This window comes from Aphelocoma coerulescens, chromosome 4A (genome assembly GCF_041296385.1).
Source record: "Aphelocoma coerulescens isolate FSJ_1873_10779 chromosome 4A, UR_Acoe_1.0, whole genome shotgun sequence".
Lineage (NCBI taxonomy): Eukaryota > Metazoa > Chordata > Aves > Passeriformes > Corvidae > Aphelocoma > Aphelocoma coerulescens.
In genome coordinates this window covers 7,630,328-7,655,089 of record NC_091018.1, presented here as the reverse complement: position 1 = coordinate 7,655,089, position 24,762 = coordinate 7,630,328, and the positions used below count along the sequence as shown (strand labels likewise).

Sequence of the window (24,762 nt, the reverse complement as noted above, 5' to 3'; positions counted from 1 at the left end):
ATCTCGTGTTATAAATCCATAGTTGTTTCTCACATTGTACCATTTCACAGTTCCTGTGACTTTCGTTGCTGTAACTTCTCCTATCACGTGCTTGCGTGTTCATCGTGGGTGCTGGTCCCGCGTGGCCGCCGCCTCGCCGACTCCGACGTCTCAGCTGGGCCCCCGCGTTGCGGCTGCTCTGCGCCCTCCGAGCGGCGCTGCTCCAGTGCGTGTCTGGGCTCTGCATGGCCCTGCATTGCAATCGCCGCCGGCCCCGCGCCCTGTGAGTGGTTCCGCTCTGCCAGCTCCACGCTGCTTTGAATGCGGCCCCGTTCCGGCTCGGCGCTGCGCAACTTCTCGTGTCGCTGTGGAAACCGCCGCTTCTTGCTCTATGGGGCTCTCCGAGCTGTGTGCTCAGAGTGGGCTTCCACGCCGAGCCCCGGTTCCTGGCTGCTTGTGGCCCACAGCACCCGCGGCACCTGCGGCGTCGCTCCCTCACTCGCGGTTTCTTGGCAGGGGACCCCAAGACAGGGATGGGGTCTGTGATAAGGTGCAGGCTCCCGAGGGGGCCGGGTGCATCCAGTGCAGGCACCTCTGCCGGCACGGCTGCAGTCATGCGCTCCTGGGATGGCTGCCGCGCGGTCTTGGCCACGGGATTAGCATGATCCTCTGCTTTAGGGGTAATGGGACCATACAAATGCGCCTCAAGAGCTTCACTGATTACAAGGGATGCACAGAGAGCTTCTGTTGCTAGTCCATGTTCTGTTTGATCCCTTACCTTATCCCAGATCTTGTCCCAAAAACACCCATGACTAGTTCAAGGAGGTTCAATATCAAAAAGTAAGTCTCAAGAAAAACAGAAGAAATTTTTGAAAAGCCAGTAAAAAAAATGTTCTAGATCTCCCGGTTCCAATACTTTTTTGTTTTGTTGTTCAAGGATTCCTTTTACTTCTAGATACATTTTTTTCTGTGGCTCAGAGAGCCCCATTTCCCCCGATTCTTCCATAGTCCAGAGAGAATATCCAAACCAAGGTGAGAAGAGAGAGATCTAGAGTGGCTTTTACTCACGAATTTCCTGTCCTTAGGGATTGGTGTCTTGCCGGCAATTCGCCACCATTTGTTACTGCGGGGATTCTGTAGCACAATGCACCAAACCAGGAGCCCCGTGGAAAGGAAATATACATGGACAGATTCTTGGTAGATGTTTCAGAGATGTTTATTTCCCCAGCCACGTGGCCAGGGCTCTGCCGAGGAACTGTTACAGTCACCGGACCCCCAGGTCCTTGCCCACGCAGGGAAACACAAAACAACCAATGGGGAACGAGGCTGACTAGGGGCTAGGGAAACCCCGTGTCTCCCACCCAGGGCCCCTCTCCCAGGGCTACATGGCAGGGGCAGGAGACCCCAACACTGCTTTAATTCAGACTCTTGCACAGGCTCCCTTGCTTCCAGGATCCATCAGCAGCAGCAACATCACTCACTCAGAACACCTTGTGTGACAGAAACAAGCCCATTCCCCTTGAAATATCCAGGGGCCATGGTCCTGATGAGGGGCATTGGAGGGACTATCGCTGTCTAGGCTCGAAGGCATACACTCACCCATGCCCAGCCCAAAATCAAAGTATTGCATGAAGCAGAATGAATATCCAGGGTTTCAGTGAAAAGGTGAACAACATTTTCAAAAAAGGGAAGAAAACATCCACAAAAGCCACTCACGTCATGGTGATCCAACTTCCCTGTAGGAACTGTATGGGCAGATAACCCAAGTACCCCAGCACCTGTGCTGGCCCAAAGTCTTCACTCAGCATTGCTCATAGTTGCAGATCCCAAGCACTTGAGGATCCTCATTCAGGTCTTTCTCAGCACCTCTTGCCCTGTCTCTTAAGATGTCTCTGGGATCATGGCATCCCAAGCACTGTCGCTCTATCTGCCTGGCTGTGCTATGTATCCATGCCATGAGGGCACAGCAGAATGCCAGCACTTCCAGCCAGGACCACCTTGTCACAAATGTCTGTGGTAGAAACAGCAATTTCTCTTCTCAGGACCCAGTTTGGAGCAATGCATGAAAGGAAAGGTTTCCCAGCCAACATTAGCTGGCAGAACTGGTTGATAATCAGGCAGAACAGATGGGAACACACAATGCCTTGAACCCAATCAAGAAAACATCCCGGGAATACCTGTTAATGTGAACCTTTGGAGAGGTAAAGTGGTCATTCAAATCAGGGCAGGATGACTGATTCCAACCTAAGAGAAAAGCACAAATAAAACTGAGTCCTATCCAGAGGGAAAAAGCCAGTTTGATCTGAGGTAAGGCTTGACAGCAAATGGATTCAAGTTTTTTTGGCTTCCAAGATAAAATAATACAGTGGAGATCTGAATGCATGGCACTGAGGAAAGCTGTGTTAGCAAGACCCATTTAGGTATTTTGCAAAACTAACAGAGGGGTTACACTCAAAATGCCATAAGCATTGCTTTCCTCCTAGGAAGAACCTTTGCTTCCCAGCTTTACCAGTCAACCACATTTATCCCTCAGTGTGTCACTGTGGCAGTAAATAAGCACCAGCTCTTTGGAAGAGCTTGGGCAGCAGCTCCAGTTGGGGCTCAAACCCTCCTCTTCTTAAAATTTCCCTCCAATACAGAATTATATCTCCTGTCAGTACAAATTTTGGTTTATAAAACAGGCATGCAACACATCTAGAAGAAAAATTGCACCTGTCAAATGCCCTGCCCCATGAAATAAACCTGTGCAGTTTCACTTTTCACCTAGTAAATACCCAAGCACTCTCCAGAGCAGTCTATTCCAGTATTCAAATCCGTATCCATTAATATGAGAAGCTAGGAGGGTTTGGAAGAAAAGGAAGGAATTGATTAAAAGCAGATGGTATTCATTATCTTGCTAATCACAATCCTACAAGGATTTTTACAAAGAAAAAAGAGAAAGAAAAAGCAACATCAAGAAAAGGTCATGCTAGTACTTTTCAAATAAAACTTTAGAAAAATAACACTTCTAAGGATTTACTCCCCTCTCATGAGAAAATCAGCTTGTTTCATATCACAGCTCAGCCACGCTGGGAAAATGTCTTTGTGATACAGTCATCATTCTCACATTTTGTGCTGGGACTGCAAACTTTTGCCGAATGTCTGAGAAAAAAACCTGTTGAAAGGACCATTACAACGTGTACTGTCCCACAACCTCCGGCGGCACTGCTGTACTTCCCAGCCTGTTCTTTTCCCCAAAGGGAAGTCACAAATAAGCAAACAAAACCAAATAGAGCTAAAATGAATAGGCAATTTATTAGCCAGAACCAGTGTAGTGGGAAAACCCAAGGATGGATTCTGTCTGAGCTGACTAGCTGGAGTTCACTCAGAACAATTTTCTTAGGAGGATTTTCGCTCTTGGCATCTGATCCTGCTCCAATTAAAGTCAATGGAGATGTAGTTATTAACAATCCACAGCACTGCAAGAGGGTGAGATGCCTATATCAAAGACCTTGGCACTTTTTCACATTATAAAGTCACAAAATTCAAATGGGTCATACTCAGCCTTGCTTTGGGACAGCAGAACAGGATGCCAGTCAGCAGGAGGAGGTGGTGGAGGTGGTATTTCCAATATCCAAATATCCAAAATCCCAGTGGTATTTCCAACTGCAGGAGCATAACTCTTAGCTTGTTCACCACCACACTCTCCTCTGGCTTTTCAAAACCCACCAATCTTTCACAAAAACTACCCAGAAAGTGTCTTAAACCAACCTGGAATGATCCTTCTCACCTCTGGGTATCCAGGGCAGGGGATACCAGTCTCCACAAGGTAGTGGCATCTTGGGGCGGGTTCAGCGAAGACAGGAAAAATCCAGTTATGATATGCTCAGCCTCCTGGAATGAGAGGCACTAGGAAACCACCAGCAATTGTCACTGACAATAGACTTTATTCTTTTCCTATAATACTCTTTTTAAAATAGAAAGTGGTTGTACAACACACAGTCAAAATATTCCGCAAGTAGACATGGTGTTACATAAGCCAAAAAAGCTATGCACTGGTGAGATTTTGTGGTCTTCAGGCTGAGATTCCTAAGCAGCTATTTATATGATAATTTATTTTTTAAACCACAATGACTCAAGGCTGCCCTGAATGGCAGCAGATTCTTTGTTAACAGTCTTTCTGTGCCATCTCACAAGGTACTAACAACTCAGAGACAAATGAATCCCAAATATGCCTCCACACCACCCTGCTCCCTGTCTGGGAATGTACAGCACATCCACGATGATATTTAGACTTGACCTAAGGTTTTCTTCCAGCTATCCCCAGCTTCTCCTGCTGTTATTTATTCACCCTCAAGTCAGTCCCTTTGAGAGGCAGGGGTCCTGCCTGCAACACATCCCATTTTCAAGACAAGGTGAAAATGTGTGAAATGGAAAGAGAGAAAGATAGATGCAGGTCTTTTTGCAGGCACGTGTACAAGAAAAGCAAGGAGATCTGTGAACAGCTAAACTTAGGAAACCCAGTTTTCTGCAGCTTTCACCTGTGGGTTTTCTGAAGACAGCTGTAGACTTACACTACAACCTTCTCCACCAAGGGTCCAGCTTGAACCCTTCTCCACCATTCTGCTACTAATTTTTATGCAATTTAGAAGAGCTTGATCTCTTTGGGATAGCAACCCACATGTCAAACAGGGCTGGAATCAGGCTAAAAGTTTTCCCTTTTTATCTAAGCACTGTTTTCTTATGAAAATAAATGAAAACTCCAAGTCCCTTCCTTAGACACATGAGGAAGCATCACACTGTTATCTTCATGGAGTTATGGCTGGTTTCTGAATCCTATGTGCATGCAGAGCTGTTATAGGTAGAGTGTAGAAGTCTGTCATTGCGGCAGTGAAGAGGACCAAGAGCTGGGCACCATGTAGGGGTTTGGCTCTCATTGGGAAGTGGGTGCTTTGGGAGGCAGGAGACACCAACAGCTTTTTAGACCTGCGAGTCACTGCTCACATCAAGGCCTGGTTGTATTTAATGTTTATAAAATGCAGCATTGCATTTAATGCCCATTTTTTCAGGCCTAAGCTCTGAGCACTCCTGCTGGAAATAAACCCAGAGCACAGCTGGGGCAGCATGAGAATCGCTGAGAAGAAAATACATGACTACCACGTCTCCTCAAGGAGCTTGGCAATACTCAGAGCTGTCTTTTCTAACATTCCCATGTTCCCAGAATCTCGTCCCCAGCCCAGAGGGTTAAACCCAACTGTGCCTGCACCAGGGCATTGCAGGTGGGAGCTCAGCATTCCCCCAAGCTTCACTTTGCCCGTTATCTTGCCTGCAAGCCCAAGTCTCTGTGGTATCTACGAGAGGGAAGCTTGAAATCGTGTATTTCTGGTTAGCAGTTACTAAATAAAAATACCCCAAAGAAAGAAGCACTGTACTAATGCTGACACTCTGAAAGATAAACAGCAGCCTGGAATCCTTGGGGGCTCTAAGTTAGCTGGTTAAATAAACAGCCCCACCCCATGTGCCAAGAACAAAGTGGGATATGCAGTCCCAGGGTGCTGCATGGTGACCGCCCGGCACTGAGCTCAGCCTGACGCCCTGCCAAGAGAGACCACCACACCCAGGAGAAGCAAAACCCTTCAGGAAACATGATTCTCCTTCACTACAATTTTTGTTTTAATAATTTGATTTTGTTTCCATTTAACTTCCCTGCCCGGCAAGCAACACTGCGGGGTCAATCTTCTGTTTACCCAAAGCCACTGGCCAAAAGCTTCTCCTTCTCTCTCACTCCTACCTTCATATCTATAGATTTATTTAAAGAAGGGGGGAAAAGCCCATAGCACAAGATATCTTTCATTTTAACTTCACAGTCAGCATCACACACAGCTATTTTGGAAAAGCACAAGGAAATAACCTGCTCCTCATACTGTTGCCACTGGACCCCACTTTCACCTCGCACCATCTGAACACCATGAGCTGCCAGAGTCACACAGTGTGCCATAATCCTCCGGTGGAGACAAAAGGGAACCTGGGTAGAAGTGGAGGAAAGGCAAAACATCATGGCCATGGTCCCAATCTGACTGGGCTTTCAGGGCAGGGACTTGTGCCCAAGCTCAGCCAGCTCCATGATGGTTCCAGCTGCAAACCTTCCAATGCATTAGTCTTTCTCCCTCGCCCAATACTTTTGGCTGGATTTGGTCTGTAATATTTTGGGTTAGAACTAAATATGACAAAATTTCAGTCCCAAGGGCCAGCCTCTCAAAGCAAAGCACACATGCCCAGTGGTCAGAGGGAGAAGGGACATTTATTCATCACCCACAGCGACGACATCAAAATCTAGCCAAAGAGGGTTTCCTTGGCTGGAAAGATACCACCAGCCAAAATAAGTACTCAATGTATTCCTTGCAATATTTCTTAAATTCTCCTTCTGTCTTTTTTAAACATGGTGATTTTGGGGCATGGGGAAGGTTTGCTGGTCAACGTCCTTGGGAATCCACCCTCATTACTCCTGCACATGTGGCACAACACAACCACGTTATCTGCAGCCAGGAGAGCATCTCTGAGCCTGGAGCGCACAGAGCACAGGAGCAGCCACGGGAACTTCCAGCATTTCCCTGGGCCTTGAGAGAGCGGCTTCACAGGAAAGGCTCCAGCTGAGCACACAAGATTTTCCTCAAGACAAAATGCCTTTCTTCTTCTTCCCCCCCCCCCCCCCCCCCCCCCCTTCCCACTGAGTTGATGGGAAACTGTTTACAAAACTAGAAATATCCCCTATGGAAAAGTCTGCAAGAATTCAAAATGAGTGAAACAGCTGCATTTTTTAAAAGTCACTGGAGTGAAATTTGATGGAAAGTAAGATCTACACCATAGTGTTTTCCAATGCCTTTAAGAATTCAGTGGCAGAGATTTAATTTTCTGTTAAATTCCACAAGGAGGTTATGAACAAAATCCATCGAGAGAAAACTCTGTTCAGTATCATAAGCTTAAGTTTTTCGGGTTTTTTTCTTTCTTCCTAGATAATCAAACCTTCACCTAGATTCTAAACTGCAGAGGTTTAAGTGTAATTCTAAGACAGAGCTCATACACTGAAAGACAGATCATGTCTTGAGCATATTCTGAAACATACTTTTAGGTATTATTTCTGTTATGAAAGTACTAACATCAATCCCCAACTTCAGATGGAGTGGCTCTCACTTAAAACAGAGTTACTCACACTGATACATGTGAAAAAACACAAAAAAGAAATACCTTCTCCAGGCATATGGCATCAGGAACCTCTGACTGCCAGTTTGCAAGCTGGACTTGCAGGTTTGCTCATCACTGCAATAATTTAGGGGTTATTACTTCATTTTTGGAGATTGCTTTTAGAAATGAATAGTTTGTGATCAGACCTCTTTTCTCTTTAATTTTAGTACCAGAAGGGCACAGATATCTGCTCTAGCTCCTCCATTCGGAAACCCTGCCTATAAGGGTGGGAGCGATGGAGGGGGATGTTGTTTAGTAGCAAATGGACACTACCCCTCAACACAAAATCATCTCCATAGCAAAGCACTGAAGTTTTTTTTATCTTCTAAGAATGATGCAGTTTTGTACTCTTTCAGAACATCAGAAATGTAATGGATCACTAAAAATCAGTATAAATAAGCCTGTGCTACTATTCCTAAACAGTGGTTCTGACTGGGAAAGACCTTACTGGGAATTGTCTGAATTAAAGAGGAAGCTTAGGGTCAGACCTTTGGGAAAAGTTTCTAACCTGCTTTTCCAAATGAAGTCACATATAGTCCTGCCAGCTCCAAGGTGAGTCTTGTCAAGAGATTTTCTCAAGCCACTGATGATGAGTAATGTGCAATGAATGTCCAGCCTGGAAAGGTGAGGGCCAGCTGAACACTCATGCAATTTCAATTGTAAATATGAGTATCTTACTTGTTATTTACCTGGCAGATGAACACCACTCAGAGTAATCAGAATGTTTGGAGAATGGCATTCCAAGTAATGCATGTGCATAAGCAGCTCCTTTAATAAAGCTGAAGAATGACATACTCTCCTACCCTCCTTCTCCAGTCACTTAGTCTCTAGGATTGTGTCCATACACATTCTTCCTAATTCATCCCATTAAGAAGGACATTACAGATGCTGCTGGTTTATTTTTGTTGTCTTAAAGATACAGACTGCGCTGCTGGAGGCCTGGGTTTTGCACAGGGGACATAATTGGCTTGAGATCACATAAATCTAATGAGATTTCTTTCCTATGTGAGCAGTAAAAACACATGTTTCCTGTCCACCTCACAGTCACTGATACAGATTGTTCTCTCAATGTGTCCCATCACACAGGTCTGCAGGAATACCAAAAAGTGAGTTGCATTTCAGGTTAGTCAAAAGGGTTGATGACAGTAAATTTATATATATTGTGATGGCAGAATTTCTGGCTTCTAAAACAATGTTTGCCTGAAAGAGAAACAAAACTTAAATTCAGCTCACTGTTAAAGTATGAGCCACCAAATTTTTGCTCAGCATCCCAAGCAGGAGACCGTGCACACAAGGGTTGCTCACATTGACAGGAGAATAGCCATAATCCATCAGAAATGTCAACGTATGGCACTGGTGGGGCCATTGGTGCAGGGCAGTAAATTGGGGGTTAATGGGAGTAGAGAGTCCTGCAGCAGCTCTTCCAGCTCACAGCTATCTTAGTTCTCTATGTTTTATGTCTGTATCTCTGAGAAGAGGCTTGCCAAAGATCCTACAAAATATCTCTTACAAAACAAGGCATGAAACCAAGAATTGCTGACTGACAGTCCTGTGATGGCCCAAACAACACACTTGGGCCAAGTCTTCCTTCCAGGAAGCTCAACTGAGCACAAATGCTTCATTTTCTAAGAGCAGCTCTACTCCAAGCCTTGCATCTACCAGGCAGGAAAAGCAGCCGGGTCCCTCTCCATGGAAACTTGAATGCCCAAAGTGGTGTGAGCAGCTCTCCCCACAAACAAACTCTTAGTTACATGCAGAGAGAAGTATTCTGTCAGAGAAGTGTTGCATCATGAAGTCTCCCACATCACCAGTTTTTAGAGGAACCAGTAGGAACCAGGGGGAGATTTATCCTGAACATTTTTCATGAGCATTTCTGCAGTGCCAACACTGATCATGTAGCCAAGCAGCATGGAAGGTCACACAGATACTTTGAGATGTTAACATAACACAAATAATGCTTTTGCTGATCATTAGATCTGTTGGCAGCCACACACCAGTGCCCTGAAGGACACCCCAGGCAACTGAGGGGAACTCTAAATGAAAAACAAGCCATCAACCCGCCTGAGGGCACAAGATAGAGACAGCAGATGTTTCTAGGGGAGCGTGTTCCTCACTGGCTGCCATCTGGGAAATCAGGAACTCTGTTTTACTTGAATGCTACTCAGGATTTAGTTTTCAAGAGAAACTGCAGGGCAGGATAACAAACAATGGCACATTTGTCCCAGTGAAGCCTTGGGGCTGACACTGGTAGGACAGGAGGTGCTCACAGTCTTGGAGCACAAACACCCAAGAGGAGCATCAAGCAACCCTGGCTGCTTGTTCCCACACTGTTCAGCATTCCAGAGCTGAACAGTGCCCTGGGGTGGGTTTCCTGCTTTCAGGGATATGACTCTGTTGCAGATCCAACACAGGCACTCCTTGATTTTATTGACTTGGTTTACTCTCTGCAAATGGATGTAGGGATACAAAAAAACCCAGCAATGTACCTTTGGCCTTTACAAAGCAGCTCAGAGTTCAAGGAGCAACTGACAGTTTAGGAAGGCTCTCCGGATTATAATTCCCCCATTTTTGGTATGCTTTCATGTTTTTCAGGCATTCAGTGACAGCTGCTGTAGACAAGGTGTTGCTGCCAGTTCTGAGCTTCCCCTCCCCCTCCCAAAGACAGGTGCTCCTGCCCATGTGCTCCGAGTTCCTTTGTTCTAAGCGCGGGCAAAACCAAATGTAACTCAAACTCTTTAGCAGTGTCTGATTGGCCGCTCACCCCGGGTCCGCCCCCAGTCCTCCCCTTTCCCCTTCTCCTAATAAAAGAGTTGGTCGAGGAGGCCCCCACCCCCCCCTTGGCTCAGCTATCTTCCTGTGAACGTCTCTGATTGTCTCTCTCATTTGAAAGCTTCTAACTGCGGGAAATTGAGCGAGCAGGGAGCTATATTTCTCCCTCTTTGCTTCTGCTGATGGTATTTGCTTTGCAGCTGATACAGGTACCGATTTTAGAGCTACTAAAGTGCTAGATCGCCCGTGCTACCTCTCTAGGCTGCTCGAGGCTTTCTAAGGCATTGAAATACAAGCGCTAGCCGGTATAAAGCTGAAAAGATACCTTCCACACAAGGAACCAGCCCCTCAGATGCACCCTCTCCTCACAGCTCTTCTGTTCAGCTTCAGTGTTAGTGATCCCAGCCCAGCATGCACAACCAAGGGAGAAACTGGGACAGGGAGGACAGGGGCAATGCTCTGACTGAAGACAGCAAAAGGGAATAAACCACCTGAATGGGGAATCAAGAGGTGCTTGATTCAGCTGAACTCCTGATGTCTCTGGTATTCAGGTTTCTCATTCAGATCCCACTGACCTAGCCTTTCTCATATTTGTCCACCTCACCTGTAGGGGTTGTTGGCAACAGCAAAGACCATTTCTTTCTGTGTGCTCAGCCAGTGCCCAAAAGAAGGGCCCCAGGCTGGACCTCAGCTGCTCAGCACAAGTACAACGTGGGCTTCAGTCACACCTGCTATGGCACCAGCTCTGTGATGCCCAGGCACCAGCACCCTGAGCTGTCCATGCCAGATATGGCAGCTGTATCATGCTCTCCCTAATACAGAGAACTTTAAAAAAATCACAAATTATCATCAACAGCACTGCTCATACTCCCTGTGGAAACCCACTGGGAGTCCACAGTCCCTGTAGCCAAGTTGGCAATGCCATCTAGTGCATGCAGGCAGAAATAGCACAGAGCTGCAGGTGGGCAGGTGTGCACAGCCCCAGATGTGCAGCCCAGATGTGCCCTCAGCCAGGGCGATGGCAAGAGGGTACTCCAGCCCTGGACATTGCCTGACCCGGATTTTTCCTGCCCAGAAAGAGCTTGGCCTTATCCAGATAACCCATTTGCCTGGACAGGGAGGGGAAATCCTCCCCTTTTCCCAAAGGCTTTCAGCAGAATTTTTCCAGCTACATCAGCCTGTGGTCACTGCTGCCAATATAGCTTCCCATTTTGGCTCTCTGGCGTCACTCAAATGTAAAACATCTCCCACACAAACATTTTTTTTGAGCAAGGCAAACACTCTCTCAGTAACTAGAACCATTTCTCTTAAACATGAACAAAGCGAGAGGTTTCTTCAGACAAAGGAACTGAAGGTTTCCTTTTGATGAGAGCATTCTCTGATGCAGACTGAAATCTGTGGCATTCTGTTTTTTTGGGTTTTGTTTTTTTTTTGAGTGCCTACTTTAAAAAAAAATTCTATCTGGGCTGATCGTAATTTTCTTCTTGTGCAACTTTTCTGTAATTTCACCAGTGATTTAAAACAATTTTTTTAAAGGAGAATCACTTGGCTTTTAAAAATATTTTTAACCAAAAAAAGATACGTCTTTCACTAAGAATGTGTGACCTCTACAAGCATAATATTTCAACAGCTATTGAAAACAGATATTTTGTTAAGAAAATTATGAGTTATGAACTTTGTGTTTTGCTGAAAAATGGGTCCATTTCTAGCTCTGTAAGATGCAGCTCATTCTCCAACTGTTATTTTAGGTTGTTCTTCAATCTGATTTAAAGGAAAGAATTTTTTTCTCAAAGCTTTCCATATTTTCCATACCTTTAACAAAACATTCAAAAAGACTGTTCCTCATTACAAACCCTTTGCCTTCTAAGTGCTTTATATATTTAATAGGCATAAAAGTCAGAGGACGGGGGAAATGGGTCTACCTGAGCTTAATTTAGAAACAGAATTTAATATATAGACCAGGTCCAACCCACTCACTGCAGCTGGGTGTAAGAGCCAAGATTGACTCCCACTGTGATGTGACGGTAGAGCAGAGAAGATATTTCAGTGGCAATTGGTGTGCTCCAGGGGTTAAATCCACCCTGGCCATGGAGGGACATGCAAAGCCTCTCTGTAGTTGAAGCTGAAGCCACTGGGGCTGGATGAAGCAGGACCGGAACAGGCTCAATCCGACTGCTGCTGGAGTCAGTGGGAGCCACTCTGCAGGCTTGGAGCTAAGTCAGAGCTTAAACAGGAACTGGAAGGACAAAAGTTTGTGGGATGAGGCCTTGAACCAACACCTCCCAACTCAGTACAGCCTCAGAGAGTATCTAAAATAATCAGTATCATTACCCCTCATGTTAAAATAAATGAAATTCAATAATGTTAATAGACATTAATTCATGCTAATAGAATCACTGCTCCAAACGCAGAGTTAATAAGCCCAGTTAGACCACTACCACTGGCTACATATTTAAAAGATCCAAAATATTTCAATATTAACCACATTCCTCTGAAATTAATAGTATTTCCATTGGATTACACATTGATCTTGGCTGAGCCATGCTTGACATCTGGAGCAGTTAAAATAGCAACCTGAACAGCCACAGTCTGCCACTAATTTTTAAAAGTAAAAACCCCATTTTAACTTTTGTGTTCTCATTAAAACCACTCTGCTGTCTCAGTGCAGGGTCCAAAAGAGGAGAGCCATGAATACACTATGCACAGATTAGCTGAGGCACTGCCAGTGCTGCAGGCAGCTGTAGCACCACAGGCCCACTTGGCCCAGCTTAAGCCCCAGGGCTGCTTACACAGGTCCTGGAAATCCCTGTCTTCCTGGAGGAAAGGGACTTTGCACAGCACTTGGATTCTCACTCTTATGGTGGAGACATCATTTCACTGCTCACTTTCACAGGAGTCTGGGTTCATTGCAGCCAGGACTATTCCTGTGCTCGGCTCCAAGCCACGGTCCTGTCTGCTCCTGGGGATGTGCAGCCTCAACACAACCTTCATCAGTGGTGGGGCTGGAGGGGTTTTGGGTGTTGGTGGGCTTTTTTCTCCCTTTAATGCTTTTGAAAACCAAGGGTGGAATCCGTTGCTTCCTCCATTCATTGAGATAGGACAAATACATTGGTTTGGTCATGGTTTTACTCATGTTTTCCATGCACCTCACAACTGTATGGGTTAAGCAACTCCTCACAGCTGGCATTCCTGCTTCTTTAATGCTCCGTGTGAGCAGCAAGGGTAGGACACCGAGGAAGGGAGCAAACCACCCAATGCAATGCAATGGGGCCAAAATTGTAATGGGAGAGGTTTTTCCCTTCCAAAGGCTTCAAATTCATTTCTGTTTCCTGTGAACGCCTGGAGGGTGCAGTGCAAAACCCACATACAAACCTGGCTCCTCCGGCTGGCTGCCACCTGCATTTCTCTCCCATCTCGGCTCCAAAAAATCTGCTCTGCTCTCACCCTGCAGCAGGATTAAAACACTGCAAAAAGCCCTATGGGGTGAGCATGGCTCCATTGGGAGGGCAACCAGCAAGCACCTCTGCAATGCAGGATTATAAAGTTGGTCAAAAAGCGGCAACTTCCACTGCCTTTTGATAGAGAAAAAACCAGCACAGGAATGTGGGCCAGAAGATGCCACTGCCAGCTCCTCTCATGAAAGGAGCATCTAATAAAACATAAGGAGATGCATCTAATGCACTTTAAATAACAACAGAGTGAAAGAAATGACAGGAAACAAGGACTTTGCAGTGATACAGCTCAAGTGCTGCCCAAGGCACTCCTCTCCTGTCTCCTCTCAATTCTAACCATCACCTCTCAGTCCAGTCCCAGAACTCTGGGAGCTCCTGGATGAGCCCCATACCATTCCTGCACCAATGTGATGAAGCACACCTTCATGAAATGGAATTTTTACCAGTTTTAATCACCAGTTTTCAGTCAAACATGCCCTCAGTGGCAGGATATTCTTTCATCAGGAAGCAGGAGGGCAGCTCTGCCCACCCACCATCCCACTGGGGGACTCAACCCCATCCCTCTGGTCAGCACAAGGCTCCCAACAGCTTCTCCTGCCTGTTACTATCTGTGCAAAAAACAGCCCCCATCTTCTTCATGTGTGCCCCCTCCCAGTGACAAAGGACAAGCTGAAGTATCTCTGTAAGTACATTATCCCTTTCCCTAGGAAGCCAAATGTTGGAATTACTTAGCATGGAGCACACCTAATTTATTTGGCTAATTATTTTCAGACAGCTAGGCTCCAGAAGACCTCTGTCAAAGACAACAGCTTCTTTTGTAACACTGACTCTCTTGGCCCCTGGCTTGCTGAGGGCCCTCACTCGCCCACATTAACACTGACCCACAACTCTTCCTGCTCAAAACTGAAAATCTCACTGCTATTTTGTAGCACAAATTCCTGTTCAATACTCAAGTAGTTTTGAATGCACAATCATCCAAAGAATTTAACAATGAAAAAAGAGTGATCATGTTTTGGGGTTTATTTTTCCCAAATTTAGATTGTTTTTTCTATGAGAAAAACAAAGGAAGAAGGCTGTGACACACCAGCCAAAGTCTCCACTTGCCCCAAAACATGAAAGGCCCTGAAGCCACTCAGAAGTCATCACCTTGTCTCATTCTGTGAGGCATTTTACCTGAAGCACCCTCCTGAAACACAGCATGGCCTATGTTAGTACACAGGAAATTCAGAGCAAACAACAAAGTCACTTAGGGCTGTTCAAGCAAGAACCACTTAACTGTCTTACTCCACTGTCTATTCATAAGGGTGCCCAGCTCCTCACCTGCAAATAAGGCAGGGTGGCTGCTCACCCAAAATCAGAGGAGTGGTGTGAAGACACATTCATGGAGAGCTGCCTCAGAGCCCTGCCACACAGGAACTTACATATTTAGGATTGCACCAGCTCCAATACAAACACACTCTTGTTATGAGGATGCAAATGAAGGCAGCCATTAAAAAAAAAAAAAAAGTAAGAAAAAAAAGAAAAAAGAAAACTCTTGGTTAAATCCGAATTGTCTTTCTGCTGCAGGAATGTGGATATGTACCTGTGACCTTGCTTCTACTAAAGAGTTCCTGGAAATGCAGATGCACCTCCTGTCAACATCAGCAAAATACCTCCTGTGCACTTAACTGTCCTCAGATCTGCGTCTTGCACAAGACACCAAGCGGTGTGTGGTAGTGGCATGGGGGAAACAGCTGAACATGTACAACAATTAGCTTTAAAAATGTAAGATTCCGGCTATTGTTTCAGTTGCCTGTCCCTGGGGATCCTCAGCATTACTGTATTATTGGTGATGCTAAATGGGGTTTTCAACAAAGCTGGTCTGAAGGATCGTGAATGCCAAAACAGCATTTCAACCCATTAAACTTCATAGATGAAACAATTTCTTCTAAAAATAATCATCAGTTCTTCCCACCAGAAAAAATAAAAGTCTGGCCAATTCCTACCATGCCAAGTTTACAGGCAGGCCTGATTTTTATGGCTGAGTTTACTAAGCTCTGAAGAAAAGCAGGTTAATAATGGAAACAACCAACAGAGCCGAGTTATAGGTGAAGAGAAGCCACCCTACACAACAGGGCTGCCAGCAACTGCTGGCAAATGCATTCCACCTTGCTAATGAATTTTCCTGTTCAGAGGAAAAGATGAGATGTCGTAGCTCCTGCTGACATCCTTGCCATTATGTCCATGCAAATACTGTCAGGAGGCAATTACCAGCTCAGCCAAGGACCAGCCATTGTGGGGCCGACAATACCTTGTCAGAGGAGAAACAAATACCCTCAACCTTCTCCAAGATTTTAAGTCTTACTAGTATAAATCAGTAACCCAATTAATGAGGGGTTTAGCATATTGGTTTGCATGGGATTACATGAATTAATGACACATGTAGAGGGAGACAGTGTGGCAGGACATGCTGGGGAGATAAGCAGCTATGTAGGGGAATTGTATTGCTGCAATACATGAATGAGGGGCACGGGCACCCCAGATTTTGTGATAGGGATGAAGCTGCTCCTATTCAGCTCCTATGAAACCAGCAGGGGGACAGACATTACCCAGCTGTTGAAATGAATCATAGAATCATTAAAGCTGGGAAAGACCTCTAAGAATATCAAGTCCAACCCTTAACCTAGGAGTGCCAGGTCCAGCACTAAACCATGTCAATGACTAGCAACTGGAGCAGATTTGTCGATCCAAGTAAGAGCTGCTTTTAAAATCAAAACTTCTGGTTTAGCAGTTGCAGCAATCTCTGGCTGGTGTTGAGTGGTGATGGCTTGCAGGGGAGACCACCAAGGTCCAAGGGTGAGATACATTCCCACTCTGCTCCTGCTGGGACACAGGGACTGCACAAGAGGAACCACCACAGAGCAAAGGTTCGGGAAAAAGGAGCCAGGGCAGCAAGGAAGCACAGGGCCAAATCATAGTGAGCAGGCTAAAAGGCAAAAGGGTCTCCTTTTGATCAAGGCAGAGCAGATCCAGGGAGGAAAAACATCCCCAGCAGTTACCCACCCAACAGCACAGGGATAGTAACCAGAGGAAGGCAACACCACATCAGGACTTGCCATCAGCAAGGGGAAGGCACAAGCAGCAGCTGTCACTGATCTGGTTACTGCTGTCACCAATGGGGGACACTGCCACATTCACAGTGGACCTGCAGGTAGGAGGGAACAGGTTGACTTTGTGAGAAAGGTGACAAACAGGGCTGGCAACTACTGTGGGACACATGATAAGTAAAAACATCCAAACAGGCGGAAGGGATTTTTACATGCCATGCTATGAGACGCCCAACACCAGATGCTACGATGAGGAAGGAGCCAGGACCAGAGGGCTTGCCTAGTCCAGCCAGGCATCCAGCAAAGCAATTAGGGGATGGTGATGGAAACATCAGCACCATCTGTCTAAGAAATGAACACTGTTCTGGGTTTGCACCCTCCAGAATTAATATACCACCTTGCCTGTGAGGACAAACCCAGGCTGACTCAGCCAGGAGGGGAAGAGCAGGACCCTGCCCTGGAGCATGGAAAGACACCTCTTGTTGCTCTGGCCATTTGTCCTGACTTGGGGGGGGGGGGCACCAACACAACACAAAACAAGAGACTCTTACAGTCCAGTTACATGCTCTCCTTTTCTCCCTCCACATGTCACCTGTGAAGCCATTTCAGGAGAGGCACTGAGCTGTTAAAACAGGTCCTATTAAGAGCTGGATCTTTTCATTCCAGCGCTTTGGGAGACAGCATCTTCCATGCTACCAAGGACATCACCTTTCTGCTTCATTTTGCATTTGAAGCACACTTACCAGCTGCATTAACTTTAATAATTAATTCTATATATTGGAATTTTTCTTTAAATCATGCTCATAATGGCACTGGTTATGTGGGGAAAAAAAAAATCTGAGAAAGGGGAGCACATGGCTTCGCCAAAGTGAGCAGCATGTTTCCTCCCCACCTGTATGGTTTAGTTTGCCGGCTCATGTCAGAGAGCCAACTTCACACACAAACACAAAATAGAAGCAGGAACACAACTTTTGATTGTCCTACATTGTTTACTCTTGTTTCTTGCAGCCCCAGGTGACAAATCTGTCCTTTATATACTGGAAGACTCTTGTGCTACTAACAAAGTCAACTGGACATGCTTAGAACTGATGGGAGATCTTTGCATTGGTGGCTTGTACCAAACTAAGTAATAATAATTAGTGAGCAGTTAGTTGTAAAACGATAATTATAAATTCATAAGTGGTTTACTTTTCTGAGCAGAAACACTCAAAAGCAGGAGAATTTACAAGCAACTTTCTTACATATTATGCCAAGAAGGGAGATGTTGGAGCAGGCAGCCCCTCCAAACACAAGGGCTTTTTTCCACCCATCTCAGAGCTTCTCAGAAGGTTTTTTTTTGGTTTTGTTTGTTTTGGTTTGGGTTTTGGTTTGTTTGGGGGTTTTTTGTGGGTTTTTTTTTGTTTTTTTTTTTTCTTTCATTTAACTCTGCTGGCCTGCCAGCTGGGTATGAGCCAGAAGGGTTGTCCAGTCAGACCTTACTGCGATATATTTACAATAGTAGTGCATCTAAGGTTTGTTTATTTTGGGATTAAAATTCAAATGGCTAGAACCATTTCAATAATTAAAGAGCAATCAGAAAATGCCATGAAACCAAACAAATCAGGAAAAGTCATGGAAACCATCAGCAATATTTAATTCAGAAATTCTCTTTGTTAGGGAACTTAGCTGAAAGAAAACAGCTGGATGTAGTTCAACCCTCTAAATTAAAAACAATCTAACAAGGTCTATAGGGATAACTCTTTCAGCTACATATTGGAGACCAGATTCACTTCTACCACGTAAATGCAATAGCACGCAAAGCTAGAAAGGAAATTCCTCAGAACTGAGGTAGTTTCTAAGTATCAGCACATTTTCCAATTCCTCGCAAGGCAACTTAGCTATTTACAATCCATTTTTTCCCACACATAAATTTGTAATTTTTTCAATTTTATGGTTCCATGATTTATTTTCTAAAGAAAAATAATCTAGCCAGAATATCCCTAACTCTACTAACATCATGTTTTAATAAATAACTGGCTACTTCTAGTAAAATTAAACCTCCAAGATTATTTTTACCAGCCAAGAATACTCTGTCTTTATAGCTTTGCAGAAATTTGGTGTGAAAATAAAGTTGAGTATAATGCTGACCCTGAGCTAACAAGTAATTAATGCTCGAATATAAAAATAGAAAATTATCCTTTATGACACAAGGGTGGAATAGAGCAAACCTTTTCTCTCTGGATTGCTCTCCTGGCCAGATCCCAGTGTCCAGCCAGACCTAAAGGCTTCCCAAAGCAGGAAGAGACATGCAGAAAAATTTTGAGTCTTTCCAAAGACTTTGCTTTCGCTAAACTCTTTTAAAAATTATTTAATCTCTTTTCTTAAAAATATACATTTCTTTTATTAATGAATTGCTGTTCTCCATAACATTGTTCCAAATCCAACAGCACAGGTAGAGAGAGGAAGGTGTCTCAGGTAGTGCCAAAAAGCTACAGGTGCTGGGCATCAGCTCCCAGCCAAACACATCCAAAATGAGGCATCTTCAGCCCTGCCAGCTCCTGCTCCCACGTACGTGCAACAGTGCCTGCTCCTTCTCTTTTGCCCCCATCTGAGAGGAAACAAAACTCATAAAAACAAACCCAACCCCTCCCCACCTGCCCTCCCACACAGGATTTCTTAAAACCAGAACCAAAACCATTAAAAAATCAATCCAGCATTCACCTAACAAATGTACAGACAAGACACATGTTGGCATTTGGATCTGTGAGACAAGTTGTTTCCAACCGAACAAGTTTAATGCCTCATTCCCATGGGGGATGCACGTTGGGAACTGACCCACAGGAGTTACAGCTAATTGCAAGGATCCCAGGGAACAAATGACAACCCTTCTCAGCGTCTGCGGAATGGGAATTCTCTGTAGTCCCTTCCAATTTAACCAAACCTCCTGTAAAGCAAGCACAACCTGCTCCTGGCATGGATGCCCTATGCAAATGGGGCCCTTGGCATGATGACCAGCTCTGCCTTCACCTTCTGTTTTAGCGCATAATAAAGACAAATGACTTCCACTTCTCTCCAGATAAGGCAACTAACATAATGTGGATAAATGGGAAGTTAACTACATGAAACATTTTCTGCTTTTTGGGCAATTATTTTTTCCTCATAAGATAACATGATAAATAAAACCTGCTTCTGTACAGATATTTCTCATTTCAGAAACACATACTTGTTACAGGCCAAGAGAAGACCTTGGGGTTTTTGTTTTCATAAGAAGTACAGTAAAACACAAAAATGAAGTGATAAAGACACAAATGTTGAGCTAACTACAGGCTTGTATATACATTTTTGTTATCCACCTCTAACATGGACTCTTGGTGAATGGGAGAGACTTGTAGTTCCCGTTCCTGTTATTCCCAGGATAGCAAGGGAAAAAAAAAATCATTATCTTAAAACCAGTGGCAACATAGTAAAAACTGTACACTGTTGTCCATTAACTTAAAAAGCAAAGTCTCTAGATGGTATAAAAGTGAAAGCAGGTGCCTTCTACCTTTGATAATAAAAGTCTTTTCCCCTCCCCCTATGCTGCACAATTATCTCCATTGTCTTTGCATGGCCAAGAACAAAATGTTAAGGAGCAAGGCTGCTTGTGATAGACCGCTTCTGGTGGCAGCAGAAGTGTTCATGGTCTTATCGCTCTTGCTGGAGTTCCCAGTGACCTCAGTGGCGTTGAACTCGAATTCTGGGGAGCACTGCTGGAGCTCACAGCCGCTGCCGCTCTCCTCCCCGCTGCTTTCCTCACCTGGGGAAACAAATACACCTGCTGTCCTCCTCTGCTGACTGCTCAAGACAGCAGGGAGAAAAGGCAAGACCGTGGCTGTTTTGGTGTTCATGAGAAGTAAGCATGGGTCCCCATGTTAATGTGACTTCTGTGTGCAGTCATCACACCTGGGCAACGTGTGCTCACAGCCCAGAAAGCCAGTGACATCCTGGGCTGCACCAAAAGCACTGTGACCAGCAGGTCAAGTGAGGTGATTCACCCCCTCTACTCCACTCATGAGACCCCACATGGAGTTCTGCATCCAGCTCTGGGGCCCCCAGCATAGGAAGGATCTGCTGGAGGGAGTCCAGAGGAGAACACAGACATGCTCAGCGGCTGGAACACCTTTCCTATGAGGACAGACTGAGGGAGCTGGGATTGTTGCAATAAGACATGGGGTAATGGTTTTAATCTAAAAGAAGGTAGATTTAGATTTGATATAAAGAAGAAATGGTTTTATGATGAGGGTGGTGAAACACCGGCATAGGTTGCCCAGAGAGACAGTAGGTTCCCCATCTCTGGAAACACTCAAGGTCAGGCTGGTTGGATGGGGCCCTGAGCAGCCTGATGTAGTAGATGATGTCTCAGCTCATTGCAGGGGTGCGGGACTAGATGATCTTTAAAGGTCCCTTCTAACCCAAACCATTCTATGGGTTCATGGAACACCCCTCCTCACACAGCCTGTCAGAGAAGCCGGTTCCCACCCTCTTTACTAACATGCTTACCCACAGCTGAAGCTTAGCCAGCTACCTGTGTTAGCATGAAATCCAATTAAAAGAGAAAAAAGAAAAAGCAAAAGGCAAACAACAGCAAACATACTTATGTCAATGAAGTCGACATCATTCCCACTGTAGGCATTCTTCAGCTTGTTGGTCATCACCCGCAGAGCCATGATTTGCTGGCGAATCAACATGTCTGGCTTGGTAATATCGACTTCAACCTCTGGGTTATTCACTTGACTTGCTAAGCCATTTCCAGTCACTGCAAAGTCATACCTGAAAAGAAACCATTCCTGCTGGTACCAGAGCTGCAGCTTGGCAGGGTACCGTGCTAAAGAATGACAGCATGGGAACTCTTCAGTGCCACCCCTGCTTTCAGTCTGGGTGATATTCTGAGACCAACAGCATCCTTCCACGTGCTAAACCTCACACAGCCCTTCACCAACTTCTTACCCCATCTCCCTTCCCTGCAATCTCTGCAGCAGCTGGAATGAAGCACTGTTTTCATTTACTCTGTGCCACAAGGACAGGGGAATGACAATTTTCTCCCCAACTTGAAAAGAAAATAACCCCAGCAGGAGAAACATCTGTGCTGCTGAAGATGAGATCCTGTAGCCCCCCACATCAGAGAAGGGGAGAGCCAAGATGCTCGGCTTCAGAAGGTGCACATGCTCAGGTCTGAGCACGTGTGCAGCCTCCTGGTTTAAAAGAAAGACTGAGCAACAAAACCCAACAGAATACATTTCCTGACACGGTATTTGGAGTATCATCTTATACAGCAGCGATAGGACACATTTCTCTTTCCTCCAATTACCTGACTTGCTAGAAACACTAGTTTAACGCAAGAAAACATTACTTTTCTTAGTTATGATGCCAACATCAGTATCACAAAAGGGAGAAAAGCTTTTAGCACAGTCTACTGATCCTGGAGACCAGGCAGTGAGATGTAAGCATACATCTGAAAAGCATGCTCAAACCCTGTCCTGTATATGGGAGTGACAATGATGATGATTATTGGTGGTGACAGTTTTGTTATTATTTGTGATCAATATTATATGTTTCAAAGAAGTCTGAGACCAAAGTGTGGAAAACTACCAAACTTTTAGCTTATTGGAGTCATGTAGAAAATAGTAAAGCAAATTATCTAGCCCAACCCACATAGGATATCCAGCCTTCCCTGTCACCTCGTCCAGTGCTGCCAAGTCTCCATCTCCCCTCAATACTGGTGCCCTTGCACACACTGGGGGTAACTGCTGTGAAAAGTCCCTAGAAGCTGCTGATAAACAACACTTCAGGAGGCAGAACCTTTTCTTGTCACACAGACCCAAAACATTGCCCTAGCCAAGCATGGCAGAGTTTTAGGCACACACAAAACAGTGCAAAAGTTATGAGGTATGGGTTTCTCCTGGAGCCCAAAACTATCAAGGGCAAAAACTGCTATTACTTAGAAAAACTGCTGGAAAACCCCAGACAACTGCTTTTTTTTTTTTTTTTTTTTTAACAGAATATCTTGGATTGTGCTTATTTCCTCAGTAAGCAAAGAGGGGGAAAAAAAAACAAAGAGAAACTTTTATTTCCAAAATACAAGTTGACCAGTTACATAAACCATATGACAGAAAAACTTTGGCTTACTCATGTGCTGGCAATTTCTTCCTTACAAGATAAAAAAAAAAGAGTTTTGTAACTCCTTTTTCCATAAAAAGTGTGAATGAAACCACTGGCCCCCTTGTGCCACAGACCTCAGCAGTGGAGAAGGTCTTCACCCTCCATCACCTCTGCCCTTGCTCAACAAAGAAACCAGTTCCTGGTGGAAACACCAGCTGGGGGCACTGGGGCAACAGCACTGTCAGACAACACAGGCACCCCTGCTCTGTGGCTGTGATACAGGATTTAGTACAAATCCATGAACAATTAGTAAGGGGCTTAAGTCCAAGGAGAGACGCTGTGTTTGGGTATCTACACTCTGTTCCCTTCTGTAAAAGAAACCCCCACGTAGAACTTGGACAATGCTTTGGTGTTAACATTCCAGCTCTCCCGTCTACAAAAATGAAAGGGGTAATGGCAGCAGCCTGTCTTGGGTGAGCTACGATCACTCCTGTATGAGAAAAGGGCTCATGGAGAGGGGGCAGAACACAGGGTAAGTTTGGGGTGAAAGGGAGAGGGTTAACCAGTGGCAGCAGCATCACCAAACCTGCTCTTGGCGCTCCCGTTCCAGCACTCATTCTCATTGACAGTGCCTACAGACATCTTTTCATCATTGCAAATATTGCCAGGGAGAGATGACCAAAATTTTTTGGCTTGTTTCAGCTTCTCTTTCACATCAGTAACCTATTAAATAAAAGAAAAAAAGAAACACAAGACATAATCCAGAATACCAAATGCTCAGTACAAGTAAAGTTGGGAAGATATTTTTTATTGCAACAGATGTGTACAGGCCAGATCTTCAGCTGTGAGTTTTGATGGTTGATTTACTTTTTCAATACAAAATTAAACACTGCTCCTCAAACACATAGTATCCATAAGCCAAGCTTTTAACATAGGCACTTCTCTGACATAGAACCATTGAGGTAATTAATGTCTAGAGACATGGGCAGATTACACTCCTTAAGAGAGTTTTAAGACAGCCAAGGAATACTAAGAAACCATATCAATTAAAAATGGAATATTATACACTGTGGTGCCTGGGTATGAAGCACCTGTGTGGCACCAGCAGGACCAGGCACTCACCAGTCGGTCCAAGCTTGTGCCAGCAGCTGTTGTTGGTCGCTCCTCTGGGTTGTAAGGTCTGAAACGAGCACTAAAACCACTTTCAGAGACAGAGCGAGCAGTCCGGCCTTGGGCAAGTGTTTTTGGCTGGCCACATCCCTGGAAAACCTATGGGAGAGAAGGAAAAGAGTTTATGAAATTAAAAGTCACAAGAGCCTCCCTTTTCCAGGCTCCAACCCAGCTCCTGCCCAAAATAATACGTCAGATTTATATATATACTTGAAAGGGCATTCAAGAAAAAACATATTGACAAGAATAGGGAAATAAAACACATTAAATAAATAAATCAATCAATCCCAAGTGTCCTCTTGGCCCATTTACCTTCTGAGACACCTGCATGCTGTTCTCCTGCATGTTCATGATGGCATCTGAAATTTTTACGTCAATGGGGTCCATGACTGACTCAATGTTGAAAGGTCCCTCCAGCCTCTCTGCTACCAGCAGCATTGAATCTAACACAGAGAGAGAAAAACAAAGGTTTGTAATGGAGGAGCTTCAAGAATAAGAGGTAACAAGGATAACAGTTTGAGCACACGGACATTAACCACTGCAGTATCACCTCTGACCAGTGCACATCTCCAGGAAACATTTTGCTCTGTTCCCAGAGCCTACAACTTCACCAGGCACTTACAGGCTTATGTACATCAAAAGCCATCACAGCCTGCCAACAGCAGCCTGTAATCAGCTCCTCCCATCAGAACAAGCATTACTAACACCCTCCTTTCCATGCTCATTTATTAAAGGTTGCCTTGTGTCATTTGTTTTTCAAGACTGCTTTCAAAGCCATTGGCTCATCGTGCTGGTCTTGAGCACAAGGCACCAGTATGCAAGGGTCCAAGAAAATCCTTGATATCATCTTTCCCCAGGCTTTTTCCTGCCTGGGGAAGCCAAGGGATTGCACCTCCTAGCATTACATGGACAATTTGCAGGAGGGAGGGAGTCTGTGTGAGAGCAGGGTGAATGCTGTGTACTCATGA

The 24,762-nt window shown here is 45.0% G+C and overlaps 1 protein-coding gene across 1 annotated transcript in view; it reads right to left on the bottom strand.

Annotated features, from left to right (window-relative positions):
• Positions 1–17,476: 17,476 nt before the first annotated feature.
• The window catches only part of GPC4 (glypican 4), a 67,763-nt gene continuing 60,477 nt past the window's right edge, over positions 17,477–24,762 (bottom strand). Inside the window, exons 5-9 of the mRNA XM_069015187.1 lie at positions 24,107–24,237; positions 23,747–23,893; positions 23,211–23,347; positions 21,120–21,295; positions 17,477–20,282 (exon numbers count right to left, since the gene is read on the bottom strand). Of these exons, the coding sequence (XP_068871288.1) occupies positions 20,074–20,282; positions 21,120–21,295; positions 23,211–23,347; positions 23,747–23,893; positions 24,107–24,237 (800 nt within the window). The 3' untranslated portion in view covers positions 17,477–20,073. The remainder of the gene's footprint in view (positions 20,283–21,119; positions 21,296–23,210; positions 23,348–23,746; positions 23,894–24,106; positions 24,238–24,762) is intronic.